Consider the following 17,722-nt stretch of genomic DNA (forward strand, 5'->3'; position numbering starts at 1 on the left):
GCCGGGAACACGAAAGAACACACACACACACACACACACACACACACACACACACACACACACACACACCTGCCTGTTCAGTATCCACTGCTGTGCACATCTGTCTGAGTAAAGCTCCTAACTCTCAGGTGTGCACGACTGATCCTCACCCTTGAAGCCCCGATGACAACCTCAGGCATCTAGGGGGAGGAGAAGGAGGTGGTGGGGAAAAGGCATTTACTTCTCTTCTCGCTTACAGCCTCTGAAGGTTGAAGCTTGCCTTCCTCTACTAAAAGATGGCTGGCTTCTCTCTAAGCTGAATTCAGTGCCTGGGCTTCCAGGAGTCAGTCCCCAGCACAGAGACGGAAAGGTGTCTCCCTTGGGACATTAGCCTAGGCAGCATCCTTCCTACTGTTGAACTGCTGGCGGCACACAAGGTGAGAAATTGCCTCCTCCTGTCCCACTTCTGCCTAAATCCTTTGTCCCTCCTGTGAGGGCAAAGGGGCCTCGACCCAAGACTGGGGGCTAATGCAGGGGCAGAGCTTTGAGCTCAGCCTCCAAGACTCTCTCAGCTAGGGCTGGGGAAAGGCAAACGTGGCTCAAGGGGTCGGTCGCCCCGGGGCCCTCCTGCTCAGCCCGGTCAGCCCGCCAACTCACCCCAGGGAGGGGCTCTCCAGAGTGGATGTGGATCCGGCCCCGGGACCGCGGGGACTCAGTCAGCCTCCACCTTCCCGCCGCGCTCTCAGCGCGTCTCGGTGCTGTGCCGGCTGCCGCCGCGGTGAGTCCGCGAGGAGGGCGGCGCTGGGGTCTGAGATGCGCTGCGCCGGGGGCCCGCCTCCCCGCCGCGCCCGCCGCTTCAGCACCGCGGACAGCGGCCAGCCCCGCGCGCGAGCGGCCTCGCCCGGAGGCCGGCGCCCCACCCGAGCCTCAAGCCCCTGCTGCCGGGCTCTAGGCACCCGGCTGGACAAAGGCTAGCTCCCTTGGAAGGACGCGCGAAGGAGGCGAAAGCACAGCTCAGCCTCTTAAAGCGCATCGGTGTGATCGGGAACCCGACCTGGCACCTAGGGCGCTATCTGGGCCGGATCACTACCGAGGAGGAGGCTGGCCCCTCGCGTGAGTCCAGCATGGGAGGGGCCCAGAGAAGATCGGTGCTCAAGCCCTCATCTCTCCGCTATCATATGTTCTGGATCTGTCTTGTGAACCAGAGGGTGTTGGGGTTCCATCCGACCTGAAATTTCAGTCCTTCCCACCCACCACCCCATCCTTGGTGTCAATCAACCAACAGATGGGACTGCTAGAACTTGGTGACATCACCCATAGCCATTTCCACGTTGTCTTTATTTCTGTTAAAAATCCCTCCTGCTGGTCCTTGTTCTCAGCCAGAAGTCCCCGGATGAGATGGAGGCGCTCTTCTTCTGACTTGGCTTCCAAAATAGAGCAGCAACTTGACCCTCAGTCTTGTTTCTCCTCTGGGACAGGTGGGGGCTGTAAGCCTGAAGAAACTCATCCAGTCTAGAGGGATCCACAGTGGCAGGCCACGGAGCACCCACCCACGAGGTGAGGAGGCTCTTTCCTACACTGAACTAAACTGGCCACTCCTGCCTAATTCTTTCTACAACACCACAACTTTTTCTCTCGTTAATTAAAATACAGAAGCATTTTTATTTTTTACCTCCGGCCAACTTCCCTGCCCCTCATTGGAACAGGGAAAACAGAACACAGCGATTTAGAAGTCTAGGTTCATAAATCCTATCTATTCAAGCACCTGGGAGATTCTGCACATTCAGGCAGTGGTTGCTGAGAGAGTATGGTCTGGAACATTCATGAAAGGAAATGTGTTGGACTGGAAACTCAGTGCCAGGCATCTTTTTTCAGAAGAAAGAATATGTCCTGCCTTAAAAAGAGATGGCGCGGGGTTGGGGATTTAGCTCAGTGGTAGAGTGCTTGCCTAGCAAGCACAAGGCCCTGGGTTCGGTCCCCAGCTCTGAAAAAAATAGAAAAAAAAATAGAAAAAGAAAAAAGAGTTGGCGCCTGCTCTTGGGAACCTTTTCTCCCTGGGTTGCCTTGTCCCAACCTTACCATGAGGCTTTGTGTCTAGTCTTATTGTATCTTGTTGTTTTATGTTAGGTTAAAACCACTGGGAAGAAGCCTGCTCTTTCCTGAAGGGAAATGGAGGAGCAGTGGATTGGGGTGTGTGTGTGTGTGTGTGTGTGTGTGTGTGTGTGTGTGTGTGATGACACTGAGAGGGGCTTAGGAGGCAGACAGGGGCTGGGAAGGAACAGAGAGAGGGGAGGCTGAGAGATCAATAAACAAACAACAAAACAATGACAAAAAAGATGTGTGACCACTAACTCTGAAAATCACTTCCCCTCCCTTCTCTTTCTTCTTTAAAGTCATGTGCTATCAAAACTCAGAAGGGGGAAGGGCTTCCTGCTGCAGACGTCAAAACCTCCAGAGGATAGGGAACCAAATGGTCGTGGCTTCTGAGTTTTCTTTGTGCATTACCTCATTTGGAATGGGAGGTCAGGAGGATTTTGTGACAAAGGATCCCTTCGGTTTAGTTCCTTTGTCTAATTTATGGCAGGATCAGCATTTCCTAGCTTGTCTGCATTCTCACATCCGAGACCAGGGAGGGCCCAGAAAGACTCATTCTCACATGCATACATGTGTGCACGTGTGTTCAAGTGTGTGCGTGGTTTTGAAAAAACCTAAAAACTAGAACACACTTCTCTGATTCTCACCCACAGACTGGAAACTGTGCTACACCAGGCCCTCTTCCCCCTTCAGCCCCTTGCAGGGGCTGGGGTGGAGGGAATGAAGGCCCTTATGACGTCCTCCCTAGACACTGTCATGCTGGTGGGCAGTGGACCATGCCCCTCCAGATCAGCCTATACCACCATCTTCTCCACAATGCTGTACTACAACCATGACAATCCACCATCAGCTGTCCCAGTCCTGCCTTTTCACTTCCTGCTATGCCTGGAGACACAGCACGTTCACATCCCTACCCCCACCACACACACATGTAGCCCCCCAACCCCCAGACCATCCTTTCTTCTGTTCCCAGCCCTCCTCCTTTCTCTCTGAGCCCCTCGGCCCCATCTAATCCCCCAAGCATGTTTTACAGGAGCCCAGAATGGCTGCCTTGGTGGAGGCCTCTCAAGCTCCCACCCGAGTGCATCAGAACACAACTGATTCGTGCTGAGTACTTGTAGAATGAGCAAACCTAGTGCTTGAGCAGGCAGGGAATGACAGAATTTGAAATGTGCTTTGGGCCTCCAATTCATTTTCTGGCCATCACCACCCTCTCTCTTCACTCCCCGTTCATGCCCTGTCAAGTCAACCTAGAGAAGGCAGTCTGGGGCAGGTCTGTCCTCCTGGTAAGCAGGGAAAGAGAATGAACCTCTAAGCTTACAGAAAGCACACAGAACTTGGTCCTCTGTGGGGTTCTTAAAGGCCCCGGGAAGGTGTTTGGAAGTGGGATCCTTCCGGTAACTACAAACAAAATGTCATAGCAAAGAGAACCCACAAGACAGACAGAATAGCCTCTTGCACCCACCCGAGTTATGCCTCAAAGCCGCAGCTGTGGTCACTGAGAGCCCCATCCATTTTTTATGTAGAATTGAAAAGGTCTTTGTGACATCGTCACATTGTAACTGGTGCGATGCTACTCTAGGAACAGACCTGTCAGCCAGAGCTTGAGAAGGGTCACAAGCGACATGATAGTTCATGTGGCTCTCTGTACCTCAGTGTGCATCTGTGTAAGAAGAAGACATCAGATTGGCTGACTTCTGCCATGCCTTTCAGCTTTTAAAACCCAGTGCCTTCAGGACTGTGGAGGCAGCTAAGTCACTAAAGTGCTTGCTGTCCAGGCAGGAGGACCCAAATTCAATCCTGAGCCCCCAAAACTGGGCGTGGGATTTGCAGTTATAATCCTAGCACCAAGAAGGTGGGGGCAGGCAGTTCTGGGCAGCTGGCCTAGCCTATGTGTCAAGCCACCGGTCTCGGTGGGTGATCTTGTCTCAGTGAACAAGGTGGGTGGTACCAGAGGAACAATGCCTGATGTTGACTTCTGGCTTACCCATGCATGTGTGTGTGTGGTATGTGTGTGTGTGTGTGTGTGTGTGTGTGTGTGTGTGTGTGCGTGCATGTGCATGCGCGTGTGAATGTGTGTGTAAGCAAGGGTGCAATGAAATCACTGAACTACACCACTCCATGAGTGAAAAGATGGGGGAGATTCAAAACTGCGAGGTATAGCTGGTCTTAAGCTACTTTGTAGGTTCCTTGTTCTTCCACCCTTCTCCACCCTTTGACCCACTAGCACTGGATAAGAGAGAAAAGAATAGAAAGGAAAGGAAAGGGGGACGGCCTTAAGTAATCTAAGTAATCCTTAGATTGCTTCCTTTCTTCGCTCCACTGAGTTTCTTGGGGCAAGTTTGATCTTGGTCATCGGCCATCTTTTTTTTTTTTTTAAGAATTATTTATTTTATTTATATGATGTAACTGTCTTCAGACACACCAGAAGAGGGCATCAGATCCCGTTACAGATGGTTGTGAGCCACCATGTGGTTGCTGGGAATTGAACTCAGGACCTCTGGGAGAGTAGTCAGTGCTCTTAACCACTGAGCCATCTCTCCAGCCATCGGGATATTGAATTTCTTCTTTGCACACAACTACCTAACCAACTGCAACCAGCAACAACCAACAGCCAATCCAGCCTCTTGGGCACTAGCATTTATGTGCCCTCTGAATATTTCCCATAATTCCAAATGTCACACAATTGCAGAAACTATCTTCAGCTAGCAAACCATGCTTCATGAGCACAAGGCAAAATCATAGTGGACGGCTGTGGACAAACTGAAGCCCCGTATCCCCACACCTGGGATTAAAACAAAACCATATAATATTTCTGTGGGGTTTTTTTTTCTTAAGAAACCAAAATTCCAAAATTGTCACTACAGCCATGGCTACCTCCAGGGTTGTGGAGCGAATAGCAAAGGGTGGGCAAACCCTGGCCAATGTGAGGTGTTATGAAGAGGGGGGTCTGCAAACTGGAAGGGCCTGCAAGTGTTGGGAGTAGCTGTGGGAGACGTTTGCAATACAGAAGACCTTGGGAGGTAACCGTGGGGCCTTTACGTATTACAGATATATGTTAAAGAGACGCTCTTTTTGTTTGAGGTAGGGGCAGACAAGGGAGGCAGTGACTGTGGTGATTTGAATGAGAATGGTCCCTCATATATTTGAATCTTTAGTCAATAGGGAGCGGCACTATTTCAAAGGATTAGAAGGTGTGGCCTTGTTGGAGGAAGTGTGTCACTGGGGGTGGGCTTTGAGGTTTCAAAAGCCCCATGCCAAGTCCAGTGGCTCTCTCTTCCTGATGTAGAACTCGCAGCTAATAATCTACCGCCGTGTCTGCCTGTGTGGACAAACCTCTGAAACTATAAGCAACCTCCACCTAAATGCTTTCTTTTCTAAGAATTTTCATGGTCATGGTCCCTCTTCATAGCAATGGCAACAGTAACTAAGACAGAGTTGGTGTCAGGGAGCTGGGTGGTGCTGTGACAGGCATGACCATGGCGCTTGTTGGTGGAATGTGGACTTTGAGACTTTGAATTAGGAGAGCAGTTAAACTTTTAAGCTTAGTGGGTCATACTAGTGCCAGAACTATGGGGGCCCAGGTCAAGAAGTCTCAAGGCAGAAGAATTAAGTGGTGTCCATTCTTGTGATATTTTTCGTGAAGAATGTGGCTACTTTCTACTCTCGTCCAAAATAAATCTGTCTGTAGCTAAATTGAAGAGTTTGGACTAACGACATTGGCAGGGGGGATTTCGAACAGCCTACCTAGCACTGACTGTGTCTTGTGGTCATTAGAGTTCATGCTTATGCAGATCTGTAATGAAAAGGAGCAAGCCGAACAAGAAAAAATGTTCTGAATGTACAGTATGAGGGGAAGAGTACCAGGAATCGTAGTGGACCCAAGTCCAGTGCTCAGTTAGACAAAAAGCTTGAAGAAAAGCCTGGGGCTAAGTGAAATTAGGGGAGTGGTGACATCAGGGTGCGATCCCAACCAGCTAAGCTTCCAACTCCGGAAAAGGAATTCAAGAAAAGCTTAAACAGTGAAGGAACCCATCAAAACCAGAAAGCTGGTAAAAACACATTTGAATAGGGGGCCAAGTTCCAACCCCAGCAAGCGGAAGACCTTGTCAGCTCCAGTCATGTGTTTCTGGCTTTACAGTCAAGGACACAAGAAAGGGGTTGTGGAATCTCCCTCTGCAGCTAAGGAAAGCTGCCGAGGCCGGGTGTGAGTCAGAGATGTCCTTGTATGGAGGCCCAGAGGGGCCATTGCATGAAGCTGTGAAGGTGAAGCCTGGATTTCCCTGGAGCCCTGAAGATGTTGGAGATGCCCAGGAGAGCTGCTGGCAGGGAGTGGATCCAGCCCCAGAGAGAGAAGTGTTTGCAGCCAACATGGCTGGAAGACGTTGGAGATCTGAAGAGCACTTTGACATCTGACATGGAGAGGCAGCGTTTGGAGTTAGCCCTGATGGTGTTTGATCTTGCTTCTGGTGCTCCCTCACTGTGCTCCCTTTCCTCCTTTTAGAATGTCAATGTACATTCTGTGCCGTTGTATGTTGGAAGTGTGCGATCTGCTTTTTTATTTTTACAGGGGTTACAGTTAAGAGACTGCCTGAGTCTCAGAAGAGACTTTGGAGTTTTAAACAGTGTTGAGCCTGTGACGGACTATGGGGGCTTTTGAGGTTGGACTGCATGCAATTTTGCACTATGATATAGGACTATGCGGGTAGGGAGTGGAATATGGTGGTTTGAATAAGAATGGCCCCGAGACTCACATGTTTGAAGGCTTAATCTACAGGGAGTGACGCTACCTGAGAAAGATTAGGAGGTGTGGCCTTGTTGGAGGAAGTGTGTCACTGAGGGTGAGCTTAGAGGTTCAAAAGCCCACGCCATGCTCTCTCCTCATGCTACCTGTAGATCTGGATGTAGAACTCTCAGCTCCTTCTCCAGCACCTGCCGTGTCTGCTGCCATGCTCCCCGCCATGATGATAATGGGCTAAACCTCTGAAATTTTAAGCAAGACTCCATTAAATGCCTTCTTTTATACGAGTTGATGTAGTCACGGTATCTCTTCACAGTAAGAGAACCCTGACCAAACCATTGCGGATACAAATGTTTGCTACTAAACCTGATAAACTTGGTTCAGTTAAGGCCCCTAGAACCCACATAATGGGAGGGGAGAACCGGCTTGCCAAATTTGTTTTCTGGACCTCCACACATGTACTATGGCATGACTGTGTGCTTGCATTCTGGTGTGTGTGTGTGTATGTGTGTACAAATACACATTCCCCAAAATAAATTTAACTTTTAAGTGTGCAAACAACTTGAACAGACCATGTGTCAAACATATGTAAATGGTTGGTGAGGATGTGAAAAGATGAGTTCGACTTCACTGACAGCAGAATACAAATCAGAACCACAGTGGGGTATCACAGATACCCGTTACCGTGGCTACTAAACCAGACAAGGACGAGTGCTGGGGAGAACCTGGAGCTTTTATGTGGGCGGGAATGAAAATGGTGGAATTGCTGTATCAGTTACCTCATGGCCCGGAAATTACACAATTACTCGAAGGAACTGAAAGCCGGGCCTAGACAAGTACCTGAGTACCAGTCTCCATAGCCATGTGGGCCACAGAGCTGACCTGCTGATGAAACCCAGTGCCCACTGCCAGATGGCACACCTTAATCCCAGGAGACAAAGGCAAGCTGGTCTCTCAGTTCAAGCCCAGCCTGGTACAGAGCAAACTTCCGGTAAAGAAAAGTCCAAGCATGGTGGTACATGCCTTTAGACCCAGCACTCAGGAGACAGCCGTAGGCAGATCAAGGGCAGTTTATTTTGTGACTTCAGAGGTGGTTTTTGTAGGGACAGTTTTACAGGGATGAACAAGATATAACATATGCCTGAGGAGAGACTACTACTCAGCCTGTAAAGGAAGGAAATTCTGGCATGAGTTATAAGACAGATGAAGCTTGAGGATGTGATAAATCAGTCACAAGATGACACCATGTGATTCGCTCACGTGAAGTTCCCAGAGAACTCGATCCCTCCCAGGCAGACTAGGATGGGGGTTGCCAGGGGATACTGGGAAGAGGGAGAGGCAAGTCATTACTTAATGAGCATAGATTTTTCAAGATAGAACAAATTCTGGGGGTGAGTGGAAACGGGAGCTCCCAAGATATTAACGTAGTTAATCCACTGAGCTTGTATGTTTAAAGATCATTAAGATGATTGGCAGCCAATGGCTGCTGAGGGAGGAGGAGACCTTTTTCTGTGGGGATGTGGCCACGGGAAGGTTGCTGATCTTCATTCAGGCAGCGGTAATTGGACTCAGTGGACTATAAAAAAAAAGAAAGAAAAAGGTCTAGAGGGAGGGTGGATACAACCAAGATACACTGTATACGTGCATAAACTTGTCAAGGAATACATAAAAATATTAAAGATGGCTAAGATGGTAAGTTTTATATTTGTGTATTTTACTTTAAAAGGTTTAGTAATTTCTTCATGTGTATATGTATTTATGGTGTTCATGCCTGTGCATATGCATTTGTGTGCGGGCACAAGCATGTTGGGGCCAGATGTCAGGTGTATTCCTCAGGCTCTACCTTCTGTATTAGTGAGACTCTGTCACTGAACTCCCAACTCTCTGGCTCGGCTAGCCTAGTTAGCCAGTTTACTCTGAGGATTCTTCCAAGAGCGCTGTGATTTCAGGGGAGCCGTCACACCCACCCATATTTTATGAGGGTTCTAATGTAGAGGAATTTAAATCCAGCAACACAGCTGCTCTGGCAAGGGATAGTACACTGGAATACAGACACACCTCAATCTCAGGAGACAGCAAGCAAGTCTCTGAGTTCAAGGCCAGCCTGTTAGGTGTTAGGTCCAGGCATGGTGGTACATACCTTTAGGTCCAGCACTCAGGAGACAGAGGCAGGCAGATCAATGGCAGTTCAGTTCATGGAGTTCGGGAGCAGTTTTTACAAGGACAGTTTTACATAGACAGGTTGCAGAGAGAAGAAGTTAGGCACAGGTGAAGAAAGAATGAGCCAGGGAATGAGAAGAAACCAGAAGATTAGAACAGATAGAGTTAGTTTGAGGCCAAGCAGAGCAATTTAGTGAGAAGCTGAGAGAAGTCAGATTAAATCAGTCAGTGTGGAAATGACTTTCAGCCAGAACAGCTGAGTTGAACCAGCCAGCCAGAGTTCAGAAAGAGCTAGGAAGGGTGAGCTTATTTAGCAATAAGCCTCTGAGAGGACAAATATATCAGCCAAATAAAAGTTACTTTTACATTCTGGAGACAAACACTTTATCTACCGAGCCATTTCCTCAGACCCTTATTTACATATTTGACCACTAGGCTAGACAGTGAGACCCTGCCTCAAAAAAAAAAAAATGAAGAGAGTGTCAAATAACAGTGGGTAGTTGAGTTAAATATCAAAGGGATTTTCTGTGTAAATGAGTTTAAATTTACTTTGAAACAATGTTATACATAATCGAAACAATGTGACACATAACTAAGAACAGGGAAACAAATTCCACATTCAACAAGATCCTGCAGTGTGGGCTGACCAGAGACCTGAGTGATCTGGAACTGCCATAGGAAACCAGACAACTAGATTCCCAGGAACTGAGACTTGTGTGACTGTCCTCACAGCCTCTCAGAGGTGTTTAAAATTCACCTCCCCAGTCTGCAGGAAGCCAGTGGACAATTATTACAACAGAGAACATTCCACAGAAGCAAAACTAACTCTCAAGACCATTGATGGCTGAGATGCCAAGAACCTGAGAAGAGATGGGCCAAAAGCTGACTTCAAACTGACTCTGATCACAGGGCTAGAGGAAAGGATGTGAGGAGCAGAATGCGTAAACAGACGGGACGTCCCATATAACTGGAAACATACACATGACCAGACAGCCTAGGACAGAAGAGGTTTGGATCTAAGAACTCACCAGACAAAAACCAGCAGAACCAACGGAGCTGAAACCAAGTTTAGCAAGCTCAGAGACTGGACAACAAAGACTATTTAATGGGGGAAACTCACAACAGTGTGAGGATGTGGGAGACGCGGACGGGCTAACATACGTATAACTTGAGTCCCACAAGAGGAAGAGTGTAGTAGCAGGTGCAGAGGAAACAATGACCACCAGTCTTCTCAAATCTTGTGAAAGACGTTAACTTACAGATTCAAGATGCTGAGAGAGCTCTAGGTCAAAACAAAAAAACAAAAAAAACCCAAACCAACTAAACAACAACAACAAAAAACCCCAAAATAAATCAACCCAAAAAACAAAACAACCCCCCTCCCCAAACCAAAGCCCTCACCTGTATACATTCAACTCATCACAGTCAAAGAGAGTCATTGTGTACATTCATCATACAGGGTATTGTTGCCGAAGGATTATTATATAAATTGCATTTCTATACTAGAATTAATCTTGATATGTTTTATTTGAAAGCAAGATGCCCTCAGTGGTGTCATGTTGAACCTGCAGCGACATGAAACAATCATGGTAGGAACCCTCTGTGGTCTAAGTCGTCCCAGCCATAGGCTCTTCCCAGGCTTACTGCTCCTTTGAAACAGACCTCAACTCCAATCAGAAACGGTGGCCGCAAACAGGTCCTGACCCCATGGTAATCATGCCACTACTGCTCCTATGGGCACATCTTGTAGCCTGCCGGGTCCACAGCAGGGTAAGGCATCTTACATGCATAGCAGCTCCCAACACCGTGGAAGCTGGACAGCAGGAAGGTGGCACTTCCAGCCTCATTTCTGTAGTCAAAGTGTGTGTTTGATGTTGTCAGTAATAGCTTCTTGCCATCAAGTTCTGGTGGGCAGTCATGCCCAGAGGCCATGGCCTTTGTTGTCTGGGCAACTTTGAGGCCTCCCTGACTTTACTGTATTTTGAGTATACCCTGTCCCTGCATTAACTGCTTTACTGTTGCTGTGATAAAATACCCTGATCAACGTTATTTTAGAGGACACTGTCTTCTCTAAAGGAAAAAGGTGTTATTAGGTTCCAGAGGGATGACATCCATCATGGATTCTAAGCAGGAACCTCCCTCCCACCCCCCAAGCTGAGGACTGAGCCCAGGGCCTTGCTGAGAGCACCCTAAGAAGGAACCCTAAGAGTTCACATTTCATTCACATTCCAATGCAGATAGGAAGTGGGAGCTGGTTACAGCCTCTTAAGTCCCGTCCCAGTGATCTTCCTCCTGCAAGCCTCCACTTCCTAAAGGTTCTACAACACCCCCAAACCATGCCACCAACTGGGGGCCATTTCTCATTCAAAACACAGCACCCCCAGCCCTTCCCTGCCCTATCCCTCTTCTATCTGGGTCCTCTGTGATTTCTCTTGCCTATGTGAACCCTAGGAGCCACAAAAAAGAGAAAGGGATGTTTTGTCTTTTCGAGGTTGGCTTGATTTGTTCAGTATGATCATCTTCAGTTGTATCCGCTCTCCTGCAAACAACTTAACATGAGTTCTCTAAAAAGCACCTTGACTGTGTATTATATATACCACGTTTTCCATGCACACTCCTCCTGAGCTGGATTCTTAGCGCCATTGTAAACAGTGCTGGTGATGGGTAAGAACCACTGTGCCATGCGGGCTTGGAGGCTCTGGGTAAACACTTGGGTGGTAGCCGGATCACATGGCTGGTCTCATCTCCACACTGGCCTCCATAGTGTTTGGACCAGATCACACTCAGCAGGCCCTTAACCCCCACTCCATCCTCAGCAGCAAGTGTTGTCTTTTGTTCTCCTTGTTGATAGCCCTTCTGATGGGTTGAGATGGACTCTGACTGTAGCCTTTTGCACCTCTCTGGTGGCTGGCGAGGTTGAGCATTGTTTCACATGCTTATTGCCTATTTCTATTTCATCTTGGAGAACTGTTGGCTTCATGACCCTATTTATTTACTGGGCTGATGGTTGGATTTTAGAAGGTAAACAAGTTCATGTTCAAAACTTTAAAAAGAGCCAGGGCTGGAGAGATGGCTCAGAGGTTAAGAGCACTGTCTGCTCTTCCAGAGGTCCTGAGTTCAATTCCCAGCAACCACATGGTGGCTCACAACCATCTGTAATGGGATCTGATGCCCTCTTCTGGTGTGTCTGAAGACAGCTACAGTATACTCATACACATGAAAGAAATAAATAATTCTAAAACAAACAAAATAAAATGAAAAGAGGCAGGCCTGGTAGCACATGCTTGTCATCCCAGCACTGAGAAGTCTGAGACAGGGGGAGTTCTTAAATGCAGGGCCAGCTTGGGCTCACATTGTTTCTTTTGTTTCTTCAAAAGAAAAAAAAAAGAGGCTGGAGAGATGGCTTAGTGGTTAGGAACACTGGCTGTTCTTCCAGAGGACCTGGGTTTGATTCCTGGTACCTACACATCAGCTTATACCTGTCTATAACTTCGATTCCAGAATGCATCAGATCTATATGCATGCACGCACGCACGCATACACACACACACACACCCCGACATATAGATGTTTTCAGAACAAGATGAAAAGCAGACTTCACTGCTGCTGTAGACATGATCACAAGAAACGCTAAGGGCTCCTAGAACAAAGAAGTTTATCTCAGGTAACATGCACAGCAATGTGGAAAAAGCTAAAGATGACCTAAACTGTTTAAATGCAGCTAAATATTAGAAAGTATTGAGCCAATAAGGCACTATTTATGAGTTGGGATGTAACCCAGTGACAGAGAGCTTGCAAGGTCCCAGGTCCCATCGCCAACACCACCCAAAACAAACAAACTAAACTAACCGAGGACAGTGCCCTGAGCTTTGAGGGAGTCACCCATGTAACAACAGGAGGAGCAGGAGGACACCAGGAACCGAGCCTGCTGAGGGAGCCTTAAGTTGCTTGAAGGGGAAAAATAATAATTAAGGTAGACTAAAATGTATCAAAGATTCAGATTGTAATCTACTCAAAAATAATATTTAAAAAAAGAGAGAGAGAGAAGGACCTGGAGAGATGGCTCAGTGCCTTAGAACACTGACTGCTCTTCCTGAGCCTGAGTTCTCACAACCATCTGCGATGGGATCCGATGCCCTCTTCTGGTGTGTCTGAAGATAGCGGGAGTGTACTCACATACATAAAATAAATAAATCTTAAGGAAAAAAGAAAAATAACAAAATTATTATATTAATTAAAATTAAAATAGAGGAGAAAATGAAATAATTTTAAATATTAGAAATCTACACCAAATGGAATTCCCTCCCCTTTTAAGGCTGAATCTATTCTTCTAGGGCAGTGGTTCTCAACCTTCCTAAGGCTGTGACCTTTTAATGCAGTTCCCTCATTTTGTGGTGACCCTTACCCATAAATTTATTTTTGTTGTTACCCCATAACTGTAATTTTGCTACTGTTATGAATTGTGATGTAAGTATTTTTGGAGATAGGAGTTTGCCAAAGAAGTTGCGAGGCACAGGCTGGGAACCACTACTCTGTGTAGCCGCATGGCCAAGGGTTTCTGTCACCTGACAGTGGCTGTGAGTCTTTCCAGCCTTTGGTTTTCAGGTCACATGGGGAACTGGATAGAGCAGAGAACATGGAGTCAGGGAGATCTGATTTACAGCATACTGGCTCTGTCTGTCAGAAGCTCAGTGCCTGGACAAGTCATAAAACACAGCAACATGAAGGGCAAAGTAGGCTTGCAGGGTGGCCTCCTCAGTGCAAACCTCACGTACACTCTACCTGGCCTTCAGAGTTCTAGTGCAGAAGCCACCCCAGGCTTCTGTCCTCAGACTGTTAACTTCTACCCAGCACACAAGAATACAACCACGCAGCACCAATCAACTTGTAGCTTCATAAAACAGGTTGCCAGCCAACGATAACTGGCTGGAGAACATTTCACATTTCACTCAACAAGTCTCTATTTGTCAGACTCTGCAGTGGGGCAAGTGGGGTGGGAAGGATTCATGCCTAGAAGCAATGGCTAATGAAGGCCCAGAGAAGATTCAGCACAAAGCATGAATGCAGACTTGTGTATGGACATCTGAGTGGTCTGCAGGCAGCTTTGACAGCAAGGCTACAAGCTCAGTTCCTTCCACAGACAGTACTACAGCTGGCAAGTCCAGCATTGCTTACTCTCCTTACCTGCTGCTTCCCCACCAGCTGCTTCTCTACTGACTGCTGGCCCACCAGCTGCTTCTCTATCAGCTGCTTCTTTACCAGCTGCTTCCTCACCAGGTGCTTCCCTACCAGCTGCTTCCTCATCAGTTGTTTCTCTACCAGCTGCTTCCCCACCAGTTGCTTCTCTACTGACTGCTGGCCCATCAGCTGCTTCTCTATCAGCTGCTTCCTCACCAGCTGTTTCCCCACCAGCTGCTTCCTCACCAGCTGCTTCCCCACCAGCTGTTTCTCTACCAGCTACTTCCCTTCCAGCTGCTTCCCTTCCAGCTGCTTCTCTACCAGCTGTTTCTCTACCAGCTACTTCCCCACCAACTGCTTCTCTACTGACTGCTGGCCCACCAGCTGCTTCTCTATCAGCTGCTTCCTCACCAGCTGTTTCTCTACCAGCTGCTTCCCCACCAGCTGCTTCCCTACCAGCTGCTTCCTCATCAGTTGTTTCTCTACCAGCTGCTTCCCCACCAGTTGCTTCTCTACTGACTGCTGGCCCATCAGCTGCTTCTCTATCAGCTGCTTCCTCACCAGCTGTTTCTCTACCAGCTGCTTCCCCACCAGCTGTTTCTCTACCAGCTGCTTCCCTACCAGCTGCTTCCTCACCAGTTGTTTCTCTACCAGCTGCTTCCCCACTAGTTGCTTCTCTACTGACTGCTGGCCCATCAGCTGCTTCTCTATCAGCTGCTTCCTCACCAGCTGTTTCTCTACCAGATGCTTCCCCACCAGCTGCTTCCCCACCAGCTGCTTCCTCACCAGCTGCATCTCTATCAGCTACTTCTTATGAAAAACTGGCTGAAACTTGCATGTGGCTCCTGAATATTCAGCTTTTTCTGTTCTCACAAATGCTTACCAATTTTTAAGCAATACCATTTGGAATTTGATTTTTTTTTTTTCCGGAGCTGAGGACCGAACCTAGGGCCTTGCACTTGCTAGGCAAGCACTCTACCACTGAGCTAAATCCCCAACCCCTGGAATTTGATTCTTATGTTGATGATATTCATGGATTTACTGATTGATTTGTGGTCAGTGAGGAAGGCAAGTGCACTCTTAAAGCATTTACTAAAGGGTCCTCACACCACCACTGGGTGAGTCCCCTGTCCTGCCACTTGGCCTAGTCAAGGCTTCCAGCCACTCTACAGCCTGTCGCTCCTTATCTACACATAATTAAGGTCTACTGTGTTTCTCAAGACTGCGACCCTGATGCCACAAACACCAGCTGGAGCATGACCTGGCCCCAGTCACTGAGCTCCTGGCCCTGCAGACAAGCAGCATGCGAAATTCCTTCTGAGAAAGACACTTGTCATAAAAGCTTATCATGAAGAGAGTTGCCAGGAATCTCAGAGAAATAATAATTTAAAGTTTGGGAGTGAGCAGGCCAAAGTGTGGCTCTCCCTCCTGAAGCCCTAGAGTTAAAACAAACAATAAAAGCTCAAGGGGCTGGAGAGATGGCCCAGCAGTTAAGTTTGTCTTTCCAGCACCTATGTGGTGGCTCACAATCATTTGAAATTCCAATACCAGAGGCTCCAATGCCATCTGGCCTCTGTGGCCACCAGGCACACCCATACACATAAAAGTGAGCAATTAAAAAATGAAGGCTTATCTGCCTTCAGGTGGCCCTTCACCATATTTATCACACTCAGCAAATTTCCACACCTCAAGAAGGTTTCTTTCAATTTAGGAAGTATGCCATGCGTGCCTCTCTCTCTTTTTTTTTTTTTTTTTTTTTTTAAAGATGGAATTGGCTGCACCTCTCTAAGGCTGACCTTTGAAGCTAGCTTACAGTGCTACTGAAAGCTTCAGGCCTACTTTAAGCCAGCGAGCAAACACACACGTGCATGCGCACATGCACACACATGCACACACGCACACACTCACATACTCTCATACACACTCCCACGCACACCCACACACTCTCGTACACACATGTGCACATACACGCTGTCACATATATACACACATGCATGCATATATACTATAGCAGAGATTTGTGTGTATGTACACACATGCAAATGCACACGTATCCCAATTTCACCCCCACAATAAGGTCTGCTGGAATTCTTGAGACCAATTCGGAACAACTGGCTCTGTCTTCTTGCCTGTGTCCCTCAAAACTACCTTAAGGAATGTTCGCGTGAATTGACAAATATTCAGATCTTTGTACAACACACGTACTATAGCTTCAACTTGTCCAACTTCCCCTAGCTCTTCTCTGGCTCTCAAATGAAGGTCGGCAGTAATATCATAGATTGTGTAAGCTGCCTGGGTGAAGCCTTTCTTGCACCTGGACAGTCCTGTCAGTGATGGAACTCGAGAACACACACGAGTAAGCATTTGTGCATTCAATCCCCTACAGCCCTAGGTATGCACACCCAACTGTCACTGGCCGCCCATCTTTTTTCTGCAGTCTAGCACTTTGTTGCATGGACACGTCCCTTGCTTCCCTCATATACTGGCCATTAGTGCGAGAGAAAGTGGGACACAGCAGGACATGTTTCCAGTGAGATTCATACCCCCCAACCCCCATCCTCAAAAGCACAGCACAAACAGAGCTGCTATCTAAATGAGGACCATTCATTCTGGGACAGGAGCCAAGACTGTGAGCCTATTTTGTAGAAAGCATTCATTCTGCCCAAGGCTCAGGACAGAATGCAAGCCACTGGCTCTGACATCTGCAGAGACCATACCCAAGATCCTCTCAGCTAAGCCACCTCCCTCCCTAGGGCCTTATGGTGGAGTCAGCAGGATTGGCAAGAATGCTTGCTTGATGCTGACCCATCCAGCTGTACTGGGCTGGTCCAGGGCTCTTTGGGTCTTTGGTTTCCACGAGCTCTGCAAGCTGTCTTTTCTTTCTGAGCTGAATGGGCAGGGTTGATGCTGAGGAGAGCTCAAATTCACTTGTATTAGCAACTGGAACCTGGAACAGATGGATCTGGTGAGGAGGAAGCTGCCTGGACAGGATGTGGCCCTACTTGAACTCTTCCTCCTCTCAGGGTGTAGATTTTTCCCAACGCCTTTCTCTGCACTGGGTCCACTTCCAAGATGACCCAGTGATCCCTCTGGGATCTCCCTTTGCTTCTTGAGCCCAGCAGTTATTCCCAAGAGGATGCCAAGATCAGCAGCTCTCACAGTTCAGCACCGGAAGCAAGCAGTCGCCACTCATTCTTCCACAGAGACTCGGCCAACATGTTAGTTGGAACACATTGCACACAGGCTAATGCCCAGCAATTTTTTGCCCACTTGTTGTGACTCATGTAGATTAGTTCCAAAGCTATTAAAAAATAAATGATCTCCCCTTGGCGAAGCTCTGAGGCCAACACAACTTATTAATTAACACAGTTGCTGACTCTCGAGACTCATCATGCTGGAGCTGCTGTGATAATCTGATTTCCCATATAATTGCCACAGCTCTGCAAGTCTGAGCCGCAGCAAAAGCATCAGACTGAAATGAATCACACAAAAAGGCCTTGGCTGGTTTGCCCCAGTGAAAGGAGAGCCGTGCCATCCACTTGCCACTAGCGCCCCCTGGTGGTTGGGCTG

At 47.8% G+C, this 17,722-nt stretch overlaps 1 protein-coding gene across 31 annotated transcripts in view; it reads right to left on the reverse strand.

Annotated features, from left to right (window-relative positions):
* The window catches only part of Osbp2 (oxysterol binding protein 2), a 161,694-nt gene that overhangs the window by 70,010 nt on the left and 73,962 nt on the right, over positions 1-17,722 (reverse strand). The window contains exon 2 of one of the 31 annotated variants that reach the window (XM_063273190.1): positions 6,964-7,056. The exons of 27 other annotated variants lie outside the window; for them this stretch is intronic. In XM_063273190.1, the coding sequence (XP_063129260.1) occupies positions 6,964-7,036 (73 nt within the window). In that variant the 5' untranslated portion in view covers positions 7,037-7,056. Of the gene's footprint in view, positions 1-636; positions 2,643-6,863; positions 7,057-13,025; positions 13,150-17,722 lie in introns of those variants that run through there. 3 more of the 31 variants (XM_063273202.1, XM_063273195.1, XM_063273194.1) reach the window with 3 other exon arrangements.

The sequence above is a fragment of the Rattus norvegicus genome, chromosome 14 (assembly GCF_036323735.1).
Source record: "Rattus norvegicus strain BN/NHsdMcwi chromosome 14, GRCr8, whole genome shotgun sequence".
Taxonomy (NCBI): domain Eukaryota; kingdom Metazoa; phylum Chordata; class Mammalia; order Rodentia; family Muridae; genus Rattus; species Rattus norvegicus.